At 43.1% G+C, this 18011-nt stretch overlaps 2 protein-coding genes across 4 annotated transcripts in view; one reads left to right on the top strand and one right to left on the bottom strand.

The window, feature by feature from the left end:
• The window catches only part of LOC147032819 (uncharacterized), a 106035-nt gene that overhangs the window by 44864 nt on the left and 43160 nt on the right, over positions 1–18011 (top strand). The gene's annotated exons all lie outside the window — the stretch shown is intronic.
• The window catches only part of LOC147032818 (ATP-binding cassette sub-family C member 9-like), a 176600-nt gene continuing 160458 nt past the window's right edge, over positions 1870–18011 (bottom strand). For both annotated transcript variants that reach the window (XM_085870690.1, XM_085870691.1), the window contains exons 26-27: positions 5697–5759; positions 1870–2236 (exon numbers count right to left, since the gene is read on the bottom strand). In XM_085870690.1, the coding sequence (XP_085726816.1) occupies positions 2099–2236; positions 5697–5759 (201 nt within the window). In that variant the 3' untranslated portion in view covers positions 1870–2098. The remainder of the gene's footprint in view (positions 2237–5696; positions 5760–18011) is intronic.

The following is an 18011-nucleotide window of genomic DNA, read 5'->3' as shown; positions in this document are numbered from 1 at the left end:
CCTGGCAGTGTGGGTCCGGGACCCAATAGGAGCGCATGATTCAGGTGACGAGGCACCGATTCAGGTCATCACACCACGCTGTACCACTCGGCTTATAAAAGGTGGACCATGAAGCCGTTTTCTCTCTCTCTCGACCTCTGCATTCACCTGCCTGACTCGCCTGCTGGCGTCCGCACACTTGTCTGCTTTCTTCGCCTGCTGGCTCCGCCCACTTGTCCGCCTGCCTGCTCCACCCATGCTCTGGACCAGAGCAGAGCACGCACTTCCACGAGCCCCGGCACAGTAATTAGCAGGAGAAACGCGCCGACTCTCAAGGTGGGATCACTCAGCGGAGCGTCCCCCAAAGCATACTGGGTAGCATGGTCGGCCGACCACGCAAGGTATTGCGAAGCTGTTAGCCCTCTTCTCCTCTCCTTCCTTCTGATTATCTCATCTTCATCGGGATTGTGTATGTGTATGTGGTGGCACCTGTCCTAGCTTAAGTTAAGAGTGTCGAAGATAAACGGGACAAGTGTGTGCTGTCTCTGCTTTAGTAAGTTGCTTGCCTTTTGTCACACCCCACAAATTCCTTGCTATCCCTGCTGTGCATAATAATAAACCCCATTTACTGTGCCACATACTTTTCCACGCCTATTTGTTAATATATGCTTGAATAGAAATGTTCCCAGCTCGTTTTTGTCTTTTCCTTCATTGGTCCAGCATGGTCCGTATCCTAGCCGAGCCGGGACGTTATCCCCCGACGATCTGTTTCCGAGCCGGTACGTCCTTAGCAGTTATGTTCAGCTGCATCTGATCTGGTAAGGTGATCCGGTTTGAGCAAGGCGTACTGAGGGCGTGTCCCCCGGTAATTAGATGACGTGACCATTTTAGGTAACCAGTTTCCATTGGATGGAGGACCCTAAGTCACGTGGTTGAGTTATTGGCGTTCACGGTCAATTAGCGACCCGCCGCGTCATGGAGTTATTCATGTGCGATGGCCTGCGATTCCGGAGAGTCTGGTGGGAACCCGAGGTAGCTTTCCCCCTCCTCATGGTCATCTCACCCCGACCCCAGGTCCGCAACAATATACACACACCCACACAACATATTTTGGCATTTTAACTCCTGGAACCTCTGTAAAGTAGGAATCGTAATCTTCATTCCATAGTCCTGACAGCGTTGGTGCTGCCGAAGCAGTCTTTCAACGGTACTATGTTCGTTGGTTTGCCAGTGCCTTTCCAGCGGTCAGGCAAGGTAGGAACGTCAAATGTTTTCAGGGTGTGAAAGGCATCGAGTGATCTTTAACCTCCACCAACGACCAGTGCTGGCAGAGTGGTCTTCCGGCTTAACGTCCTCCCGATGAACGGCGCACAAATTTGTGCCTCACCCTATATGTGAAACACCAGGATGGTAGTTTATAGCTGGGTCAAGATTCGAACTTAGCGAAGATAGCTCATGCAAGCTACCCAACTAGCCCTAAATAGGTGTACTAACAGTTGAAAATGCAAAGCGTCTCACCAGCAACATTGGCCAATATTACCACATAACTATTAAAAGGATTATCAAAGATCATCTCATGATACAGATGCTAAAATGTTGACAATAATTCTACAGCATATCTTGATGAGACAAACTTCAAAGGTCGATGGATTTACAAAGTTGGGGAAAATTTTTTCTTGGAGGCCAAGTCGGCTGAAGTTGACGGAATATAATTATTATATGCTGGTATTCCCCATGCAGTACTTCAAAGGAACCGGATGTGGCCGCTGCGTTGAACATGACAAATGCAAGATCATAAACTCAGAAATTTGAGCCGAAGAGTTTGAGTTCCACCTGTCTGGGTTGATGTGCATGTTTATAACTATATAATATGATGTGATTGGGCATATGTAACATTGTATATAACAGAACATTGTTCAACTTTATTATCAAGCATCAGTGTCATCACAGCAAGCACAGCAGTAAAAGAACCTCATGCACAACTCATTGGAGCTATCTAATAATTATTGCACTACACATGGACAAGAGAGCCTCTGCCAGGCAAAAGTTTTGACAAAGCTTCACCCCTCCACCCACCACCTCTCCTTTCCATGACTTCCTTTCCAGGTCAGCCATTCCGTCACTTGTTAGATCGAACAAGGCTGCTGAAGATGCTTTCCTTTCTCGCGAGGAGCTCAGATGGAGAGCCATACTCCACAACCACACCCTGGCTGAGCACCAGAATCTTGTCAGCTTCCAGGATGTTAGAGACCCGGTGCTGCGGGAAAGGGAGAGTGGACAGCGTGGTCTATGAGTCGGAAGGACTTCTGGGTTTTGCACAGGATTTCATGTAGAGCGAATAAAACAGGATTAGGTGCCCGGTGAAAGATTAGGTGACAAAGGTTGTGGATATGGTGCAATGATGCTTCAGAGTTTTATTTGTCGTGAGAAAAATAATTGTTTGACTTCACAGAGATTTGAAGAGAAACGAACTTTGTTGTCATTGACCTTATCCATGAAACTTTGATCATCGCATAATTTCTCTAAAATTTGCACCCAACTGAAATCTATGTAATTGTGCATTTTGTCCGCTCAACAGGCATTTTCTTCGGGAACATTTGAAGAGTCAAGTCACTCCACAAAGTTTTCAATCGCTTACGGGGCTGAGGGTGAATGTGTGAAATTATGCTACTCAATCGTTACGACCCTTGTTGCAGGGTACATCCATCAGTTGGAGGAAATGAAAAGGCATAATGGTGGTCACATTGAACATGTTGTTCAAGAAAAATCTATGTAAGAATATTGTTCATATACTGATATTGCTCTCGACATTAAAACTTTTTACTCACAACTGTAAATGTGGCAGGATTTTGCGAGTTACCATTACATCACATAAACTAGAATGACACTCATTAGAATGCGTACCTCTACCAGACTGAACAGCTGGTAGGCCTAATCTGCATCCAGACTTGAACCAAAATCTCATTGGCTTGTTCTTGTCACCTACCCAACTAATCCACCTAGGTTTGTCATAACTCGTCCACAACTTTTTGAGATATTGTGCTATACATCATTCTTGCCTCCATCTCTCAATGGTGAAGAATCACTTAAATTTTTTTTATAGTACTCTATGTAGATTCGATTTGGATCTTCACCAAAATCTAAGCAATGTGTCCTTGTCACACACCCAACATGTTCACCATGGTTTGGCCGAATCCATCCATACATTTTTGAGTTATCCTGCTCACAAACAGACAGACATTCAAGGGTGAAAACATAACCTCAGTCTACCTTTGGTGGCAGAGGTAACAAGCAAATGTTCTTGTGCTTTGTATGACAATGTAACATTTATTGAATCAAAAACAATATAACTTGAAAGTAAAACGAAAACTAGTAAATGTACACAGTTCGTTTGTTCGCCTCTTGGTTTAGAATGTTGAAAACATATGTACATACATACATACACACGTACATACATCAACATTAAATAGGTATATCGGCTCATTTGTAGTCAGTGAAAACACCCATGTCATGTCAGCTGCTGTGCTGCTAAATGCACCCGTTAGCCTACCTGGCTTTAGAAGACTTTTTTGGTCGGATTGTCGGCGTACCCCACTGGGGAAAGGAATCGATCCACAGAAGTTTTTCTGGCTCTTGACCATCATCAGCACCAAGTTGATTTCCCCCAGAAAGTGAACCACATGCCGGTGCATGAATTTGATTCAATTCTGATGTACCATACTCTTTACAGAGCATTGGTGCTGCTGAAGACGTTTCTTAGCAAGGGTCATGCTGGCTGGTTTGCCATTGCTTTCCCAGCATTGTTTATTTGTGCTCTTATCCTCTTAAATGCTGAGAATCAAGCAAGGAAACATCATGTTTTTAAAAATCGTTGGTATGACTCGGCCGGGGTTTGAACCATCGACCTCCCAGGCTCAGAGTGGATGCTCCAACCATTATGCCACCAGGTCTGGTTTAGGGAGTATGTATGTACTGTCCTTTTTTAAACTTCTTAACCGAAATTGTGATATAACTTCTTGACACTGTGTCATACCAGTATTTGCTGCAGGGGAGTCGTGACGAACAGTGGATGTGTGGCAGGCACACCCGGGGTCAGAATGGTGCAGGGCTAGTGCACTTAGAGCTGAGCTATCAAGTCTGGATTTGATTCATGACCTGACTAAAAAATATCAGATTTGTGTTTTGCACGGAGGGCATTGCATTAAAAAGTGTGCCATCCTTCAGATGGACATTAAGCTGGGTGTCTCATCTGCAAGCATGAGCATGTGGATTCCCCAGTGATTTTGGCAATGAATGGGGGAGTTGGAGCTGACCCCTTCAACAAATTGCAAATTCCTGCTCGAACTACCACTGGAAAGGCAAAGGAAAATCTCCCGGTGCCGTCCTTGCTATGGGGCTGTTTTGTTAGCAAGGAAGGAGAAAGAAAGGGAAAGGGGAGAGTCTTTTTTGTGTTTGAATCCAATTGTATACCCATAAATATGTGTTTCCTGCTTCACTGCATGATGGCAAGCAAATAAAGATGGCAGAAAATAAGAAAGCAACGTGGGTGCAACAACATACTAGAAGGGCACTCGGGTTGAGCAAATACCTCCGCCCCGTAATGCCTCATCCATGAGAACATATCTGCCCAATACATTTTTGAAATATGCCATAAATCGTTTTCACCTCCATCTTTCAATGGTGAAGAATCACTTTAAAAAATCTTCAAGTCGGATCCGGATCTTCACCAAAATCGAATCAAGTAGTCGTGGTCACACACCCAACCTGTCCACTAAGTTTCATCTGAATCTGTCCACAACTTTTTGAGATATCATGTTATATATTAGTTTAGCCCTATTTCACAATGATGAAGAATCACTTTAAAATTCTAGTAGTCGGATCCGGATCCGGATCTTCACCAAAATATAATCAGTTCATCCTTGTCACACACCCAACCTGCCCACAAAATTTCATCCTGATCTGTCCACAATTTTTTGAGATTTCCTGCACACAAACAAACAAACAAGCAGTCATAGACTGGTACTTACGAAATTGTCAACTTGACCTCTGATCTTGTCTAATAAAAGCTGTCTCTCGAGAAGGTAGCGACGCAAACCAGAAGTTTCTACGATGATTCTGTACCAAACCATCAAAAATCGAATGTTTGACCTCACTGTGTGTGACCTTGACCTTTGACCTATTTTGAGCAAAATCTAATCAGCACTAGCCATCATCCTCCTAAATCACGTGGTGCAATTTGACATTGGTAGCTTCTTCTGTTCTCGAGTTATCGTGGCTACAAACAAACAAACACACAAACAGATGACGGAAGTCATCAATATACTTACGAAATCTAAAGATTTCGTAAGTAACAAACAGACAGAAAGGGGTGAAAACAGTAACCTCCTTCACGTTAGGTGGAAGAGGTAATAATTATAAAATTCTGGTCAACAAAAAATTTGAAGCACCCACATTAAAATAAATAGATGGGAATCAAATCGAAGACTTTTACCAATTAATGAAAATGAATAGGTGCAAGGCACCGGTGAGAAACTTTTTCTTCTTCCATGTCAATTACGAAATTACATTATCTCCATTATTCATGAGTAACTGTGACAAGGGACCTTTCGGATAAGAACACTGAAAACAGCAACTGTTCAATTCAATTTGCACATGGCCCAGTATCACCACATTGCGATTCGTGAACACTCAGGAATGCAGACAATGGTCTTACTTACAGCAATAGTCACAACAGTGTGGCTTGCAAATGCAGTCATTACAACCTTCTGAAGAATCTTCTCCTGGAATAGAGAGAGACAGAGACAGAGACAGAGACAGAGACAGAGACAGAGACATATTAATCCAAGTGTCAATATTCTTCGGTACATTTTGTATGTTAATGGAGTAAAGTAATTGTTTTCCGTAGCAAAATGCTTTCCTGTTTGGGTGTTCCCCTCTGAGCACAGCTCATAACGCTTGGATCATAAGTTCAAATTCCATATACTGTGTTGATTGGCACAATGTCTAATTACATCCATGTAATTTAAGTAAAAGTGCACACCCATATCCCAATGTCTTTGGTCTGCAAATTGTGTATGTGTGTGTGCATATATATATATATATATATATATATATATATATATATATATATATATATATATATATATATATATATATATATATACATATACATACATACTGTAGATATATGTACCTTCATCATCATCATACCATACTCTTTACAGAGCATTAGTGCTGCCAAAGCAGTTTCCATGTAAGGGTTAATTGCCAGGTGGTTCACCATTTCCTTTCCAGCAGTCACTCAGGGCAGAAATTTTGAATTAGCCAGGCATATACAATAGTTCGCCTACTCTATGCGAAAGACACCATCCAACAATAACCACTGCTGGCAGACGGCTCCTCCACCTTCGCGTAAATCTGATGGACAGCACACACATTGATGTATGACCATGCATGCAAAATACCAGGATGACATTTTTATAGCAGGATTGTCATTCAAAACTAAGCTAGACAGCTCAAAGGCAAAAGTGTGCATTCCTCCAAGCTATCTTGTCATCCCCATACAGCTTTCGGCCATCATTGGAAAGAAAAAATTAATCAAGTGAATAAATGAATTTTCCTTGCCTACTTTGTCACTGGACTGGCAGGATGGCCTGGAGCAATGCACACTCGCCTGTAAGCTGTCTCGCCTGGGTTTGAATATAGACCGAGCTATAAACGGACATCCCGGTGTTTCAAAGGCAGGGTGATTCATTGTGTGTGCCGTCCCTCGGATGGGCGTTAAGCAGGGTGGCATAAGTCGGTGGACATTAAAGATCTCATGGTAATCTTCACAAAGAGTAGGCGAGCTACCGCTGGCACCATGAACAAATTCCAAATTCCTGCACGAACTACTGCTGAGAAGGCAACGGCAAACCATCCAGTATAAAACTTGCCAATAAACTGCTTTGGCAGCACTGACGCTCTGCAATATATTATGGTACATCAGAATCAGAACTGGATCACTGGCTTGATTGATATATGAGGTTCAGTGAGTTATCAATCAGGTATTCAATCACGACCGGCTCAGATTACGACTGGAGCACAGCGCCTTAAATTCACTTACTGCTTCCATTCCACATGGTACCTTCACCAGCCAGCCATTGTTTGCCATTCAATCACATGGCTTGACTCAATCTGGAAGGCTGCAGGCCTCAATGCACTTACAACATGTCATTTCTTGCCAGCATAGGCAGCTTTTCGCTTTCCCTGTGATGGTTCTGGTATTTGTTCCATGAAGAAAAGTTCATGACATTTCTCGACAATGTTTAAAATCCAGACCAGGCATTGCAATGCAATGTAAATGTTTAAGTTACTTCGGTTATTACTAGTCTTCAACATGGTGGAATGTCACCAAGTATTTATGACGCCTCAAGGTGTTGCAGGATAGTGAACAGGTATGCACACTAGCCTCTGAGCTGTCTAACCTGAGTTTAAATTTTGACACAGCTTTAAACTATCACCCGAGTGATATATCAATGTTTGCATCATCCTTCAGAAGAACATCAAGTTGCTTGACCTCTTTACCAGAACTGGACATTGGTGGACAATTAAGGTCTCAGTGTCTTTCACGAAGACGAGGCGAGTTATTGCAGTCGCCTTGAACGAATGACAAATTCCTGTCACCCTCAGTTGAACATCAGGACTGATCAGCCAGTTCATGAAACACCTGGGCCAAAAACTTTCCCTTGCCAACCCCCACAAGAAGGTAAAAACATATGGGTTATACTGCCATATATATTCTTCTTTGAAGAAAATATTTTATTTAAATGCGAAAATTTTTCTTGCACCGAAAATTTTTTTTTTCTCATGATTTTCTTGTTTCAAGAAAACTTCTTATTTTAACAAAATATTTTCTTACGAAGAAGATTATTTTTGGCAGAGATATGGTTAAAGTATTTGTAATCTTTACTAAGCCTCCTATTTGGTTTTATACACTCCCAATGTCTTTAGCCAATTTCTATTCTGTCACATTGCCATCACTATTGTACTGTTGTTCGTCTAATGAAATGAGGACACCAATTAATTGGAGAAGCAAATGAAGAGTATCTGACAATTGATATTTTTTTATACAGGTGTCAAGGCTCATGGAAGAGATGAACGGCAGAGGAACGAGGGTTCACAAAGACAGAGGGGCAGAGAGGCCAACATGAAGATGCAGGACTGAAAATCAACCACAATCAGATGAAGAAAGAAGGATCACGGAGAGTCGCCAGGATTTCATGAGATGCCTGTGAGCTTCCAATTTGTCTTTAAAGAGCAAGAGTGGACAGACCAACGGTTGGCACTTCCATGCACAGCTAAAATGAGTGTAATAAACTGGGCACAAATAGTCAGTGATTAAAATGTATATATATATATATATATTGTTATGTTTGAGGGGGTGGGGGTATGCATTCAAAGGGTAATTAGGATGTTTAATTAGGTATGCCATGCTGTTCGAGTTTACCAGGATCTCGATGTAATAAGTAGCAATTCAGTGGTGATAAGTTGTCTAGTAAATGTTCATTTCTTCAAGGGGGAAATGATAATTGTCACGTAATTAGATAGGGACACGGGATAGGGTAAGTGTGTCTGCGTAAACCCCTTTTGGTATTCTCTGGAGGCTGGCCGTGACGTCACAGGACAGTGCAGCGGATGGCTCCGCCCCGTGATCACGATTGGCGGAAGGCGACGGCGGTGGGCCAATAAACGGCTCGATTGGAAGTGACGAGGACAGGAGGATAAAAAGGTTCTGTTCGGGGTCGAAAAGGAAGAGGAAGAAGATCGGGACAAAAAGATCGTGTTTTTTTGGTGGGGAGGCTGTTGCGCGGAGAGCGTCCTTATTGTTGTGCTGATTCGATAGTGTTCTTCATCGTGTCTTGGAGCCTTGCTGAGCCTCGTGCCTTACCTTGGTTGGCTCTAGGGTTCTGCTGACTCGGAGTACGGGGTCGAACAGCAGGCGGACCTGCCTCCCTCTCCTGCTCGCAACTTGGCACCAGAACTGGTTCCCTGGCGGCTGTGAGCGGACTTGGGCCAAGACCAGGAGGTCGACAGCACCACGGTTTCTCCTGCCCCCCTGACGAGAGCAAGGCCAGCTTGTCCGACGCTGATCCAGGGACAGTTGCGTCCACACCACGGTCCAGCCTGACCACCAGAAATAGCTACGTTTTGTGTGTGTGTGTGTGTGTGTGTGTGTGTGTGTGTGTGTGTGTGTGTGTGTGTGTGTGTGTGTGTGTGTGTGTGTGTGTGTGTGTGCGCTTGGCGCCTTAGAGGGTTTGAGATCTGTATATTCATTGGAATTGTCTGTGTTTTTCCCCACGCCCAATCCCACACCATCCCGTCGAATCGCCCCGGATCCCTTTTCTTGCCGAGTCTTGTTATTTCTGGTTAAAAGTAAAAACAAATAAACATCATCAACTCAGTGAAAAGTGACTCGTGCCACCTTCCTCGTCCCGTTTGCGGTTGAGCGATTAGAACCGCCATGTTTGGGTTATAAATAAATAAACCGCCTCCATCGTTTCGGCTCATTCTACGTTGGCGGGACTGTTCAAGTCCCGTGGACGTCACAATATATATATATATATATATATATATATATATATATATATATATATATATATATATATATATATATATATACTATATACATATAGGGTATATATACAGTATATGCTGCATGTATATATACTGTATGTATATATACTAGTGCGGGCCCCCAGGGGCGGGCCCATAGGGGTGGGCCCGTAGGTGCGTGCCAGGATGTGCAGCTTCGTGCCTGCAGTATCAGGTCCCCAGCATCAATTGTGACGTCATATCAAACGAAGAAGAAGAATTGTGATGACCCCTCTCTCTCCCCCTTCATCTGTCCCCCCTCCTCTGTTCCCCTCCTCCTCTCTCCCTCCCCTCTCTTGCCCTCCTCTCTCTCCCCCTCCTCTCTCCATTCTCTTGCCCCCGTCTCACCCCCCTCTCTTGCCCTTCTCTCTCCCTCCTCCTCTCTCCCTCCCTCTCTTGCCCCCCTCTCTCCCCCTCCTCTCTCCCTTCTCTTGCCCCCTCACCCCCTCTCTCGCCCTTCTCTCTCCCCTCTCTTCCCCCCTTCACCCCCTCTCTCGCCCTTCTCTCTCCCCCTCCTCTCACCCTTCTCTCTCCACCTTCTCTCTCCCCCTCCTCTCTCCCTCCCCCTCTCACCCCCTCCTCTCTCCCTCCCCCTCTCAACCCCTCCTCTTTCCCTCCTCCTTTCTCTCACCCCCTCTTTCCCTCCTCTCCTCTCCCCCCTCCTCTCTCCCTCCCCTCTCTTGACCCCCTCCCACCCCTCTCTCCCCTCTTCTCTCTCCCCCTCCTCTCTCGTCCCTCTCTCTCTAAATGTATTCACAAATGTCTACCAAGCACAACGATTAATTCCAACCTTGGGAAAAAACAGCTTTCAAACCCTTGGGAAACAGCTGTTTCCCTTGGGATTAAATAACTAAATAAATTAATAATTAAATAATAATCAAACCTTGGGATTAATTAATTAATTAAAACCTTGGGATAAAACAGCTTTCAAACCTTGGGAAACAGCTGAAATGGATGAGGAAGAACGATATCAAATTTTGAAAAGGCACATAATCAGGTCCTCAGTGTCGATTGTGACGTCATACCAAACGAAGAAAAAGAATTGACGTCAATCTTTAAAAAAAAAAAAAAAAAAAAAAATTAAAAAACATTAATTGTGACGTCATTTGTGATGTCATAGCACCGTGTCCTGTCATTGGTTGACAGATAAATGGCGGTAACTTGGGAACCGCTTGTCCGATTGATATCAAACGTTGAAAAGGCACATCGGCGGGGCCCTGGCAATATTCCTGGCAAGTTTCAATCCGATCGGATCGGTGGTCGTCTGGTTATTAATAATTTGGGAAAAAAATGGCATGATAAGGTGAGAAGGTGGAAGGACACTTTCAGCTGCCATATATACACCTTTTCAACACTGAAAAAGCAATAAAATGGCCGTAACTTGGGAACCGCTCTCCGATCGAGATCAAACCTCGAAAAGGCACATCCGGGGGTCCCCGGCAATATTCCTGGCAAGTTTCAATGATATCGGACCGGCGGTCGTCGAGAAACGGCGGTCACAGACAGACAAACAGACAGACACACACAAGAGATTGCTGGAATTATAGAAAGATGTATATATATATATATATATATATATATATATATATATATATATATATATATATATATATATATATATATATATATATATATATATATATATATATATATATAGATACATACATACAGGGTGTCCCAAAAAATGTACTCGCTCTTTAAATGATAATAAATATGTTGTTTATTGACTTAGAAACAAGATTAATGGTTAAATGTATAAATGCATGTTTACAAATGTTCAAACTGACGACCATCATGTTCCAAACACAGCCGATAACGCGGATCAATGGATTCAACAGCGTTACGAATCATTTCATTTGGCACCGCAAGACATTGTCTTTCAATTTCCTCTTTCAGCTCATCGACTGTTGCTGGTTTTGAGCCGTAAACCTTATCTTTGAGATATCCCCATAAAAAGAAGTCCATTGGAGTGAGGTCTGGGGAACGCGCAGGGAATTCAACACTACCTCTTCGCCCAATCCATCCGTTCGGAAAATTTGCTTCGAGATAGGCCCTTACATCACGGTGGTAGTGGGGAGGTGCTCCATCTTGCTGAAAGTAAATCTCTTCGTCACCAAATATCTCTTCGACACGTGGACCGACGGATTCCTGCAGCAAGTTTAAGTGAACATCCCCAGTGACAGTTTGGTCAAAAACGAATGGCACTGGGATGCCCAATGCTGATATCCCACACCACACAGTAACCCCTGGTAAGTTTAAATGCTGTTCCATGGTAACATGCAGATTTTCAGGAGCCCAGTAGGTGCAATTGTGTTGGTTAATTGAGCCATTTAACTTGAAGCTGGCCTCATCGCTCCAAACAATTTTGGATGGAAATGCTGCATCTTCTTCGCATTTGCCCAAGTACCACTCACAAAATTCAGCTCTCCGGTCAGGATAGTCTTCATTTAGAGCGTGCATTAATTTTGGAATGTAACTTTTCCAAATAATTCGCTTCAAAATGCGATGGGTGCTTGATTTGAGGATTCCTGTCTCACGAGCCATTTGTCATACAGATTTCCATGGGGATCGGTGGAGGGTTTCCAGCAATTGATTTTCCTTTGCGGGGGTGGGTGATGACCGTGGTTTTCCTGAACACTGCTTATGAACGTCATGCACAGTCCATCTGTTTTAAACTTATCTCGGATGCGAGCAATGGTGCGTCGCGTTGGTGGATCTTTGTGAAAATGTCTTCTAAATTGTCTTTGCACTTCCATGATGTTTTCATGCTTCCATAACACTTTATGATAAATTTTCTTTCTTCAAATCCTAGTCGTACTTCTGCTATTATTATGGTCAATTTGATCTGAAAATAAATGAAAAATTCAATGAGTTATGAGGAGCCAAAATGTGAGTACATTTTTTGGGACACCCTGTATATACTGTATGTGTGTGTGTGTATATATATATATATATATATATATATATATATATATATATATATATATATATATATATATATATATATATATATATATATATATATATATATATATATATATATATATATATATATATTTATATATATATTGTTACGGCTGTGGAAATTCGCATTTCACCATAAAGGGCCCTCAGGTGAGATATCTCGATAGGTACATGTGTAGTTAGCTCAAACCCGTTGTATAGAGGGAATTCATGTGATCCATCCATGCTGTAACGCTTTGAGTTAGCCATTTTCCTGTTCTATCTTTTATTTCAAACAAACAGCATCAACAACCACGCCATCCCCATCACAGCACCAACCACGCCACCTCCACCATCTACGCTACCACATCTTCGCCACTACGTCCACTTCCGAACGGCAAACAAAGGCGCAAAGGAGGGAACTGCGAGGATGCGCAGGTTTCCCCGCCTGTTTCTCCCGTCTGACTTCCCCGCGCTTTGGAGTGGAGGAGGGGCGATGCAGGTCAAAGGTCAGAGGTCATGTAAAGGAGGGGCCTCTTTTTGGGGAATAATTATCTGGCCTCGAGCCAAAAACTGACTCCCCTGGCCCCCGGACGGAGCGGGGTGGAGGGAAAGCGTGAGGGAACGCCCTTTTCGGGAATCCTCTCGAAGGAAGGTGGAGCCGCGAACGGGGCGAGGCGAAGGGCGGAGCCCCGCGCGATAAAAGATGGACACGGGCAGGCGTGCGAGTGCTTCCTCTTCCGCCTCTTCCTCTTTGTCTTGGCTGGTGGTCTGGTTGGTCTTCGGGTGGTTTTTGTGGAGAGTTGGTCTTCGGGAAGAGGTCCTGCGCCCGCGCCTTGGCGAGCGGACCTGTCACGAAGGCACGGACGGGAGACGCGGGAGCGCCAGTAGTGAGGTGGACATGCGCGTCCGGACGGGGAGTGGCGGAGAGGGTTCGCCGGCCGCGAGTGAGGTCGGGGCCAGGCGCGACCACGCTGACAGTCGCGGGAGAGGGACTCACCAGCCATAAAAGGGAAGTCGCGACTTCTTTCTTTCTTTTCCTTCCTTTGCTTTTTGTATAAATGACTGTGGGAGGCGCATGTCCAGCAAGTAGAACTGCTTAAGTGTTGCCGTGTGTACGCATATTCGGTTGTAGCTCTGCATCGTTTCTTTTGTTACATTTGCTTTTTGTGCATAATTGTTTTAACTGCTATATGTGCATTTTTGACTGTATGGCTGTATATACTTGCTTGTCTGTGTGTGTGAATAAAGTGCTTGCATGTTGAACTGTGCCCGTTTCGCTTCGTCTTTTCTTTATTGACCCTCCATCTTGCTTCATTGTAAGGGGTTCATAGTGGGTGCAACATCCCGGTAATTAATCTGAACCGGTAATTAAGTTTGATATTGATATCCAGGTTGACGATAACACCTCTCGGTTATCCCGATAGCACGGAACGGGCCGCCCAAGCGGCTCGTGTCCGGAGTCGACCTGTGGCGAGGTACGATCGCCCGGTTTACCATCCGCCTGGGTACTTAGGTAGGTCGAGTTTGGCGAACAACCCTATCCTACGCGGGTGGCCGATTGGCACGATTGTGGTGAGGTCGAAAGGCCCACCCGTGACTGGCTCCGGGCGATAGTTCCCGGAGGGTCACGACTGAATTGTCCGTCCGGTGGGCGACGTGCCAGGATTCGAGTTACGTGGCCTTCCGCACGCAGGCGGGCGCGAATTCACAACAATATATATGTATATATATATATATATATATATATATATATATATATATATATATATATATATATATATATATATATATATATATATATATATATACTATATCTCTATAATTCCAGCTGTGTGTGTGTGTGTGTGTGTGTGTGTGTGTGTGTGTGTGTGTGTGTGTGTGTGTGTGTGTGTGTGTGTCTGTGACCGCTGTTTCTCGACAACCACTGGTCCGATCGAATTGAAACTTGCCAGATATATTGCTGGGGACCTGAGTATCTGCCTTTTCAAGGTTTGATATTAATCGGACAAGTGCTTCCCAAGTTATGGCCATTTATTTACCAACCAATGACAAGACACGTTGCTGCGTAGGTGTGGCCGATGGGGGAAGAAAACCTCAGCCGCGTTCCCCATTACGGGTTACAACGTTTGGACTTCTGGATAGTGATGACTTCGTGTATTCCAATAATTTCTCGATTTCTTACGCGCATTTATGGATAAACACAATGCCCCAAGTTATGATCGTTTTCATACGAGACGGTGCATAAATTTCGGTAACATCAGAGTGCTGGTATGCTCCGAAACAGGAAGTAAATTTTAAACACGCGATAACTTACGATCGAAAATAAGGAAGTTGGAGACAAAATTTAAACAACGGGTGTTTTTTTGGTACCTTTAGATGTTTTTTGTTGCTGTTTTGGTACTTTTTTTCCTCCCAGAAAATGGTGTCACACTGCAGAGAAAGTAGTTAACTGTACGTCTATCTATAATTCCAGCAATCTGTGTGTGTGTGTGTGTGTGTGTGTGTGTGTGTGTGTGTGTGTGTGTGTGTGTGTGTCTGTGACCGCTGTTTCTCGACAACCACTGGTCCAATCTCATTGAAACCTGTCAGCTATATTGCTGGGGACCTGAGGATGTGCCTTTTCAAGGTTTGAAATTAATCGAACAAGTGCTTCCCAAGTTATGGCCATTTATTTACCAACCAATGACATGACACGATGCTGCGGCCATTTATTTACCAATCAATGACATGACATGTTGCTGCGTAGGCCGGTGCGCGGCCGGCGGACGATGACGTCACGGGCCGTGCCGGTTACATGGCAGCGAATGTCATGGCAAGCAAAGACGGAGGTAAACTTGATTTTAAAAATTCCAGAAATGTGTGTGTGTGTGTGTGTGTGTGTGTGTGTGTGTGTGTGTGTGTGTGTGTGTGTGTGTGTGTGACCGCTGTTTCTCGACAACCACTGGTCCGATCTAATTGAAACTTGCCAGGAATATTGCTGGGGACCTGAGGACGTGCCTTTTCAAGGTTTGGTATTAATCGGACAAGTGCTTCCCAAGTTATGGCCATTTATTTACCAACCAATGACATGACACGATGCTGCGGCCATTTATTTACCAACCAATGACATGACACGTTGCTGTGTAGGCCGGTGCGCGGCCGGGCGACGATGACGTCACGGGCCGTGCCGGTTACCTGACAGCGAATGCCATGGCAAGCAAAGACAGGGAGGTAAACTTGATTTTAATTTGGATCTTAGTTAACTCTGTGTGTGGAAGTGTGGTTGTCGCGAGAACGCAAGAGCGAAGGAACAGCATGTGTGGTTGTCGTTTCTGGCTCACGGTTTGAAAGTTTATTTTATTTTATTTATTGCACGTACGGGCACGCACGTAAGGGCACGTGAGATCGAAAGAACGGCCTGTGTGGTTATTGTTCCTGGCACGCGGTTTGAAAGTTTTTTTTTTTGTTTGTTTGTTTTGTTTGCACGTACGGCCACGCACCTCCGGGCATGCACTCGTAAATAAAATTGTGTTTAGAAGATTACGCACAATAATTTCTTCGACTTTCTTTTCTCCATTTTTTTTCTCACATTGACGCGTAACATCGTTTCGTTCAAATCGGGCAAAGTAAAAAAATTATTTAAAAAATCAATTCCTGATTCAGTCAAGTACTCTTCAGGAGAATTTGATCAATGCAAACAACTTCAACGGTATAGTTCGCTGGAGCTGTCTTTTGTTTTGTTTTTTCTTTTGAAAATTGTTTATCAACCGCTGTCTCAATGGGAACCCAACGGGTTGACGGGTTGTCTTGCATATATATATATATATATATATATATATATATATATATATATATATATATATATATATATATATATATATATATATATAGCCTGGTGTTTATCATATAGCATTACCATGCATATATAATACATCATATATGCCACATATATTCCATGTTTGACAGTCGGTGTCACACACCGAGGAGCCATCCTTTCGCCTACTCGACGGCGACAAAAACCCTGCGTGATGAACCAAAGATTACAAAGTTTGATTCATCGTTCCATAAGACCTTCCATTTTTCAGTAGTCCACTGGCGGTGCTTCATGGCCCAGGCAAGCCTCTTTTTCTTATTTTGACATCTTAACAATGGCTTTCTTCCTGCCACTCAACCTGTCAAACCTGCAGCTCAAAGTTTTCTCTTCACAGTTGAAACTGAGACTTCCTAACTTCAACCAGTGTTAAGCTGCTGTCTTGTGAGCCGCCGATCACACAAGCTGTTGACTCTCAGAAACTTGTCTTCTGATTGTGTTGTGGCTTTGGGTCTGCCAGACCTCTTCCTGTCAGAGTTTCCTCCAGTTTCCAAATGCCTTTTGATGGTGCAGGAAACTGTACTCACTGACACCCTGCCTGCTTTGCAATTTCTCCAAAGGAAAGACCTACACTTTTAAGGGTTATCATGGTCTGTCTGTCTTCCTTTGTTAATTGTCTTTTTCTCGCCATTATGATAGCAACATACTACCTGCAGTGCAATACTGTCCAAATACTGCTTCAGAGGGTGTAGCAACACAGTCTGTTCCAACACTGCTTTTATAAAGACAGAGGGTTTGTAACTAATCAACAAATGTTTGGACACCTGTAGGAATTGTTTGCATCAACTTACAAGGCTTAATTTATTTCCATTGCTGCAGAACAGCTGCAGCTGTTAACCCATGACTTGTTTCCTGAAAAGGGCCATTTTTAACAACTCTGAAATTTACATTTTTTTCAGTTTTTGGTGACTTAAACTTTTTTTTAAACCTCTGGCAGTTTACCGCTAGGATTTGTCCGATTATTCACTGGACTTGAACTGTTTAAATTTCAGTAAAAACTGGAAAAATGGGGGTGTTCTGAAACTTTTGACTGGTAGAGTATACAGTATATATATATATATATATATATCTATATATATATATATATATATATATATATATATATATATATATATCTATCTATATATATATATCTATCTATATATATATATATATATATATATATATATATATATATATATATATATATATATATATACACATATATATGTATATGTATGTTTTTGTACATATATATATATATATATATATATATATATATATATATATATATATATGCACACACACACACACACACACACACACACACACACACACACACACACACACACACACACACACACACACACACACACACACACACACACACACACGGTGATTTTAATGTTTTTATCTGAGAACCCCAAATAATTCCCATACATTAAAAACGATATCACTTAGGAACCCAATATTTTGCATAAATGTAGCTTAACGTTACAGAAGTTCGTCCACACAATTACAGTCCACACAATTTATTACTTTAAATGAAGTGCTGAAAGTGTCCACCACTATGTTGCAGGTACAAATTCATTCTTCTCAGCATGCTTTTCGACACAGAGCGTCG

Source organism: Eptatretus burgeri, chromosome 2 (assembly GCF_056783735.1).
Source record: "Eptatretus burgeri isolate ZD-2024b chromosome 2, Ebu_testis_v1, whole genome shotgun sequence".
Lineage (NCBI taxonomy): Eukaryota > Metazoa > Chordata > Myxini > Myxiniformes > Myxinidae > Eptatretus > Eptatretus burgeri.
Note: the sequence above shows the minus strand (reverse complement) of the source record. Positions and strands in the feature narration are given on the sequence as shown.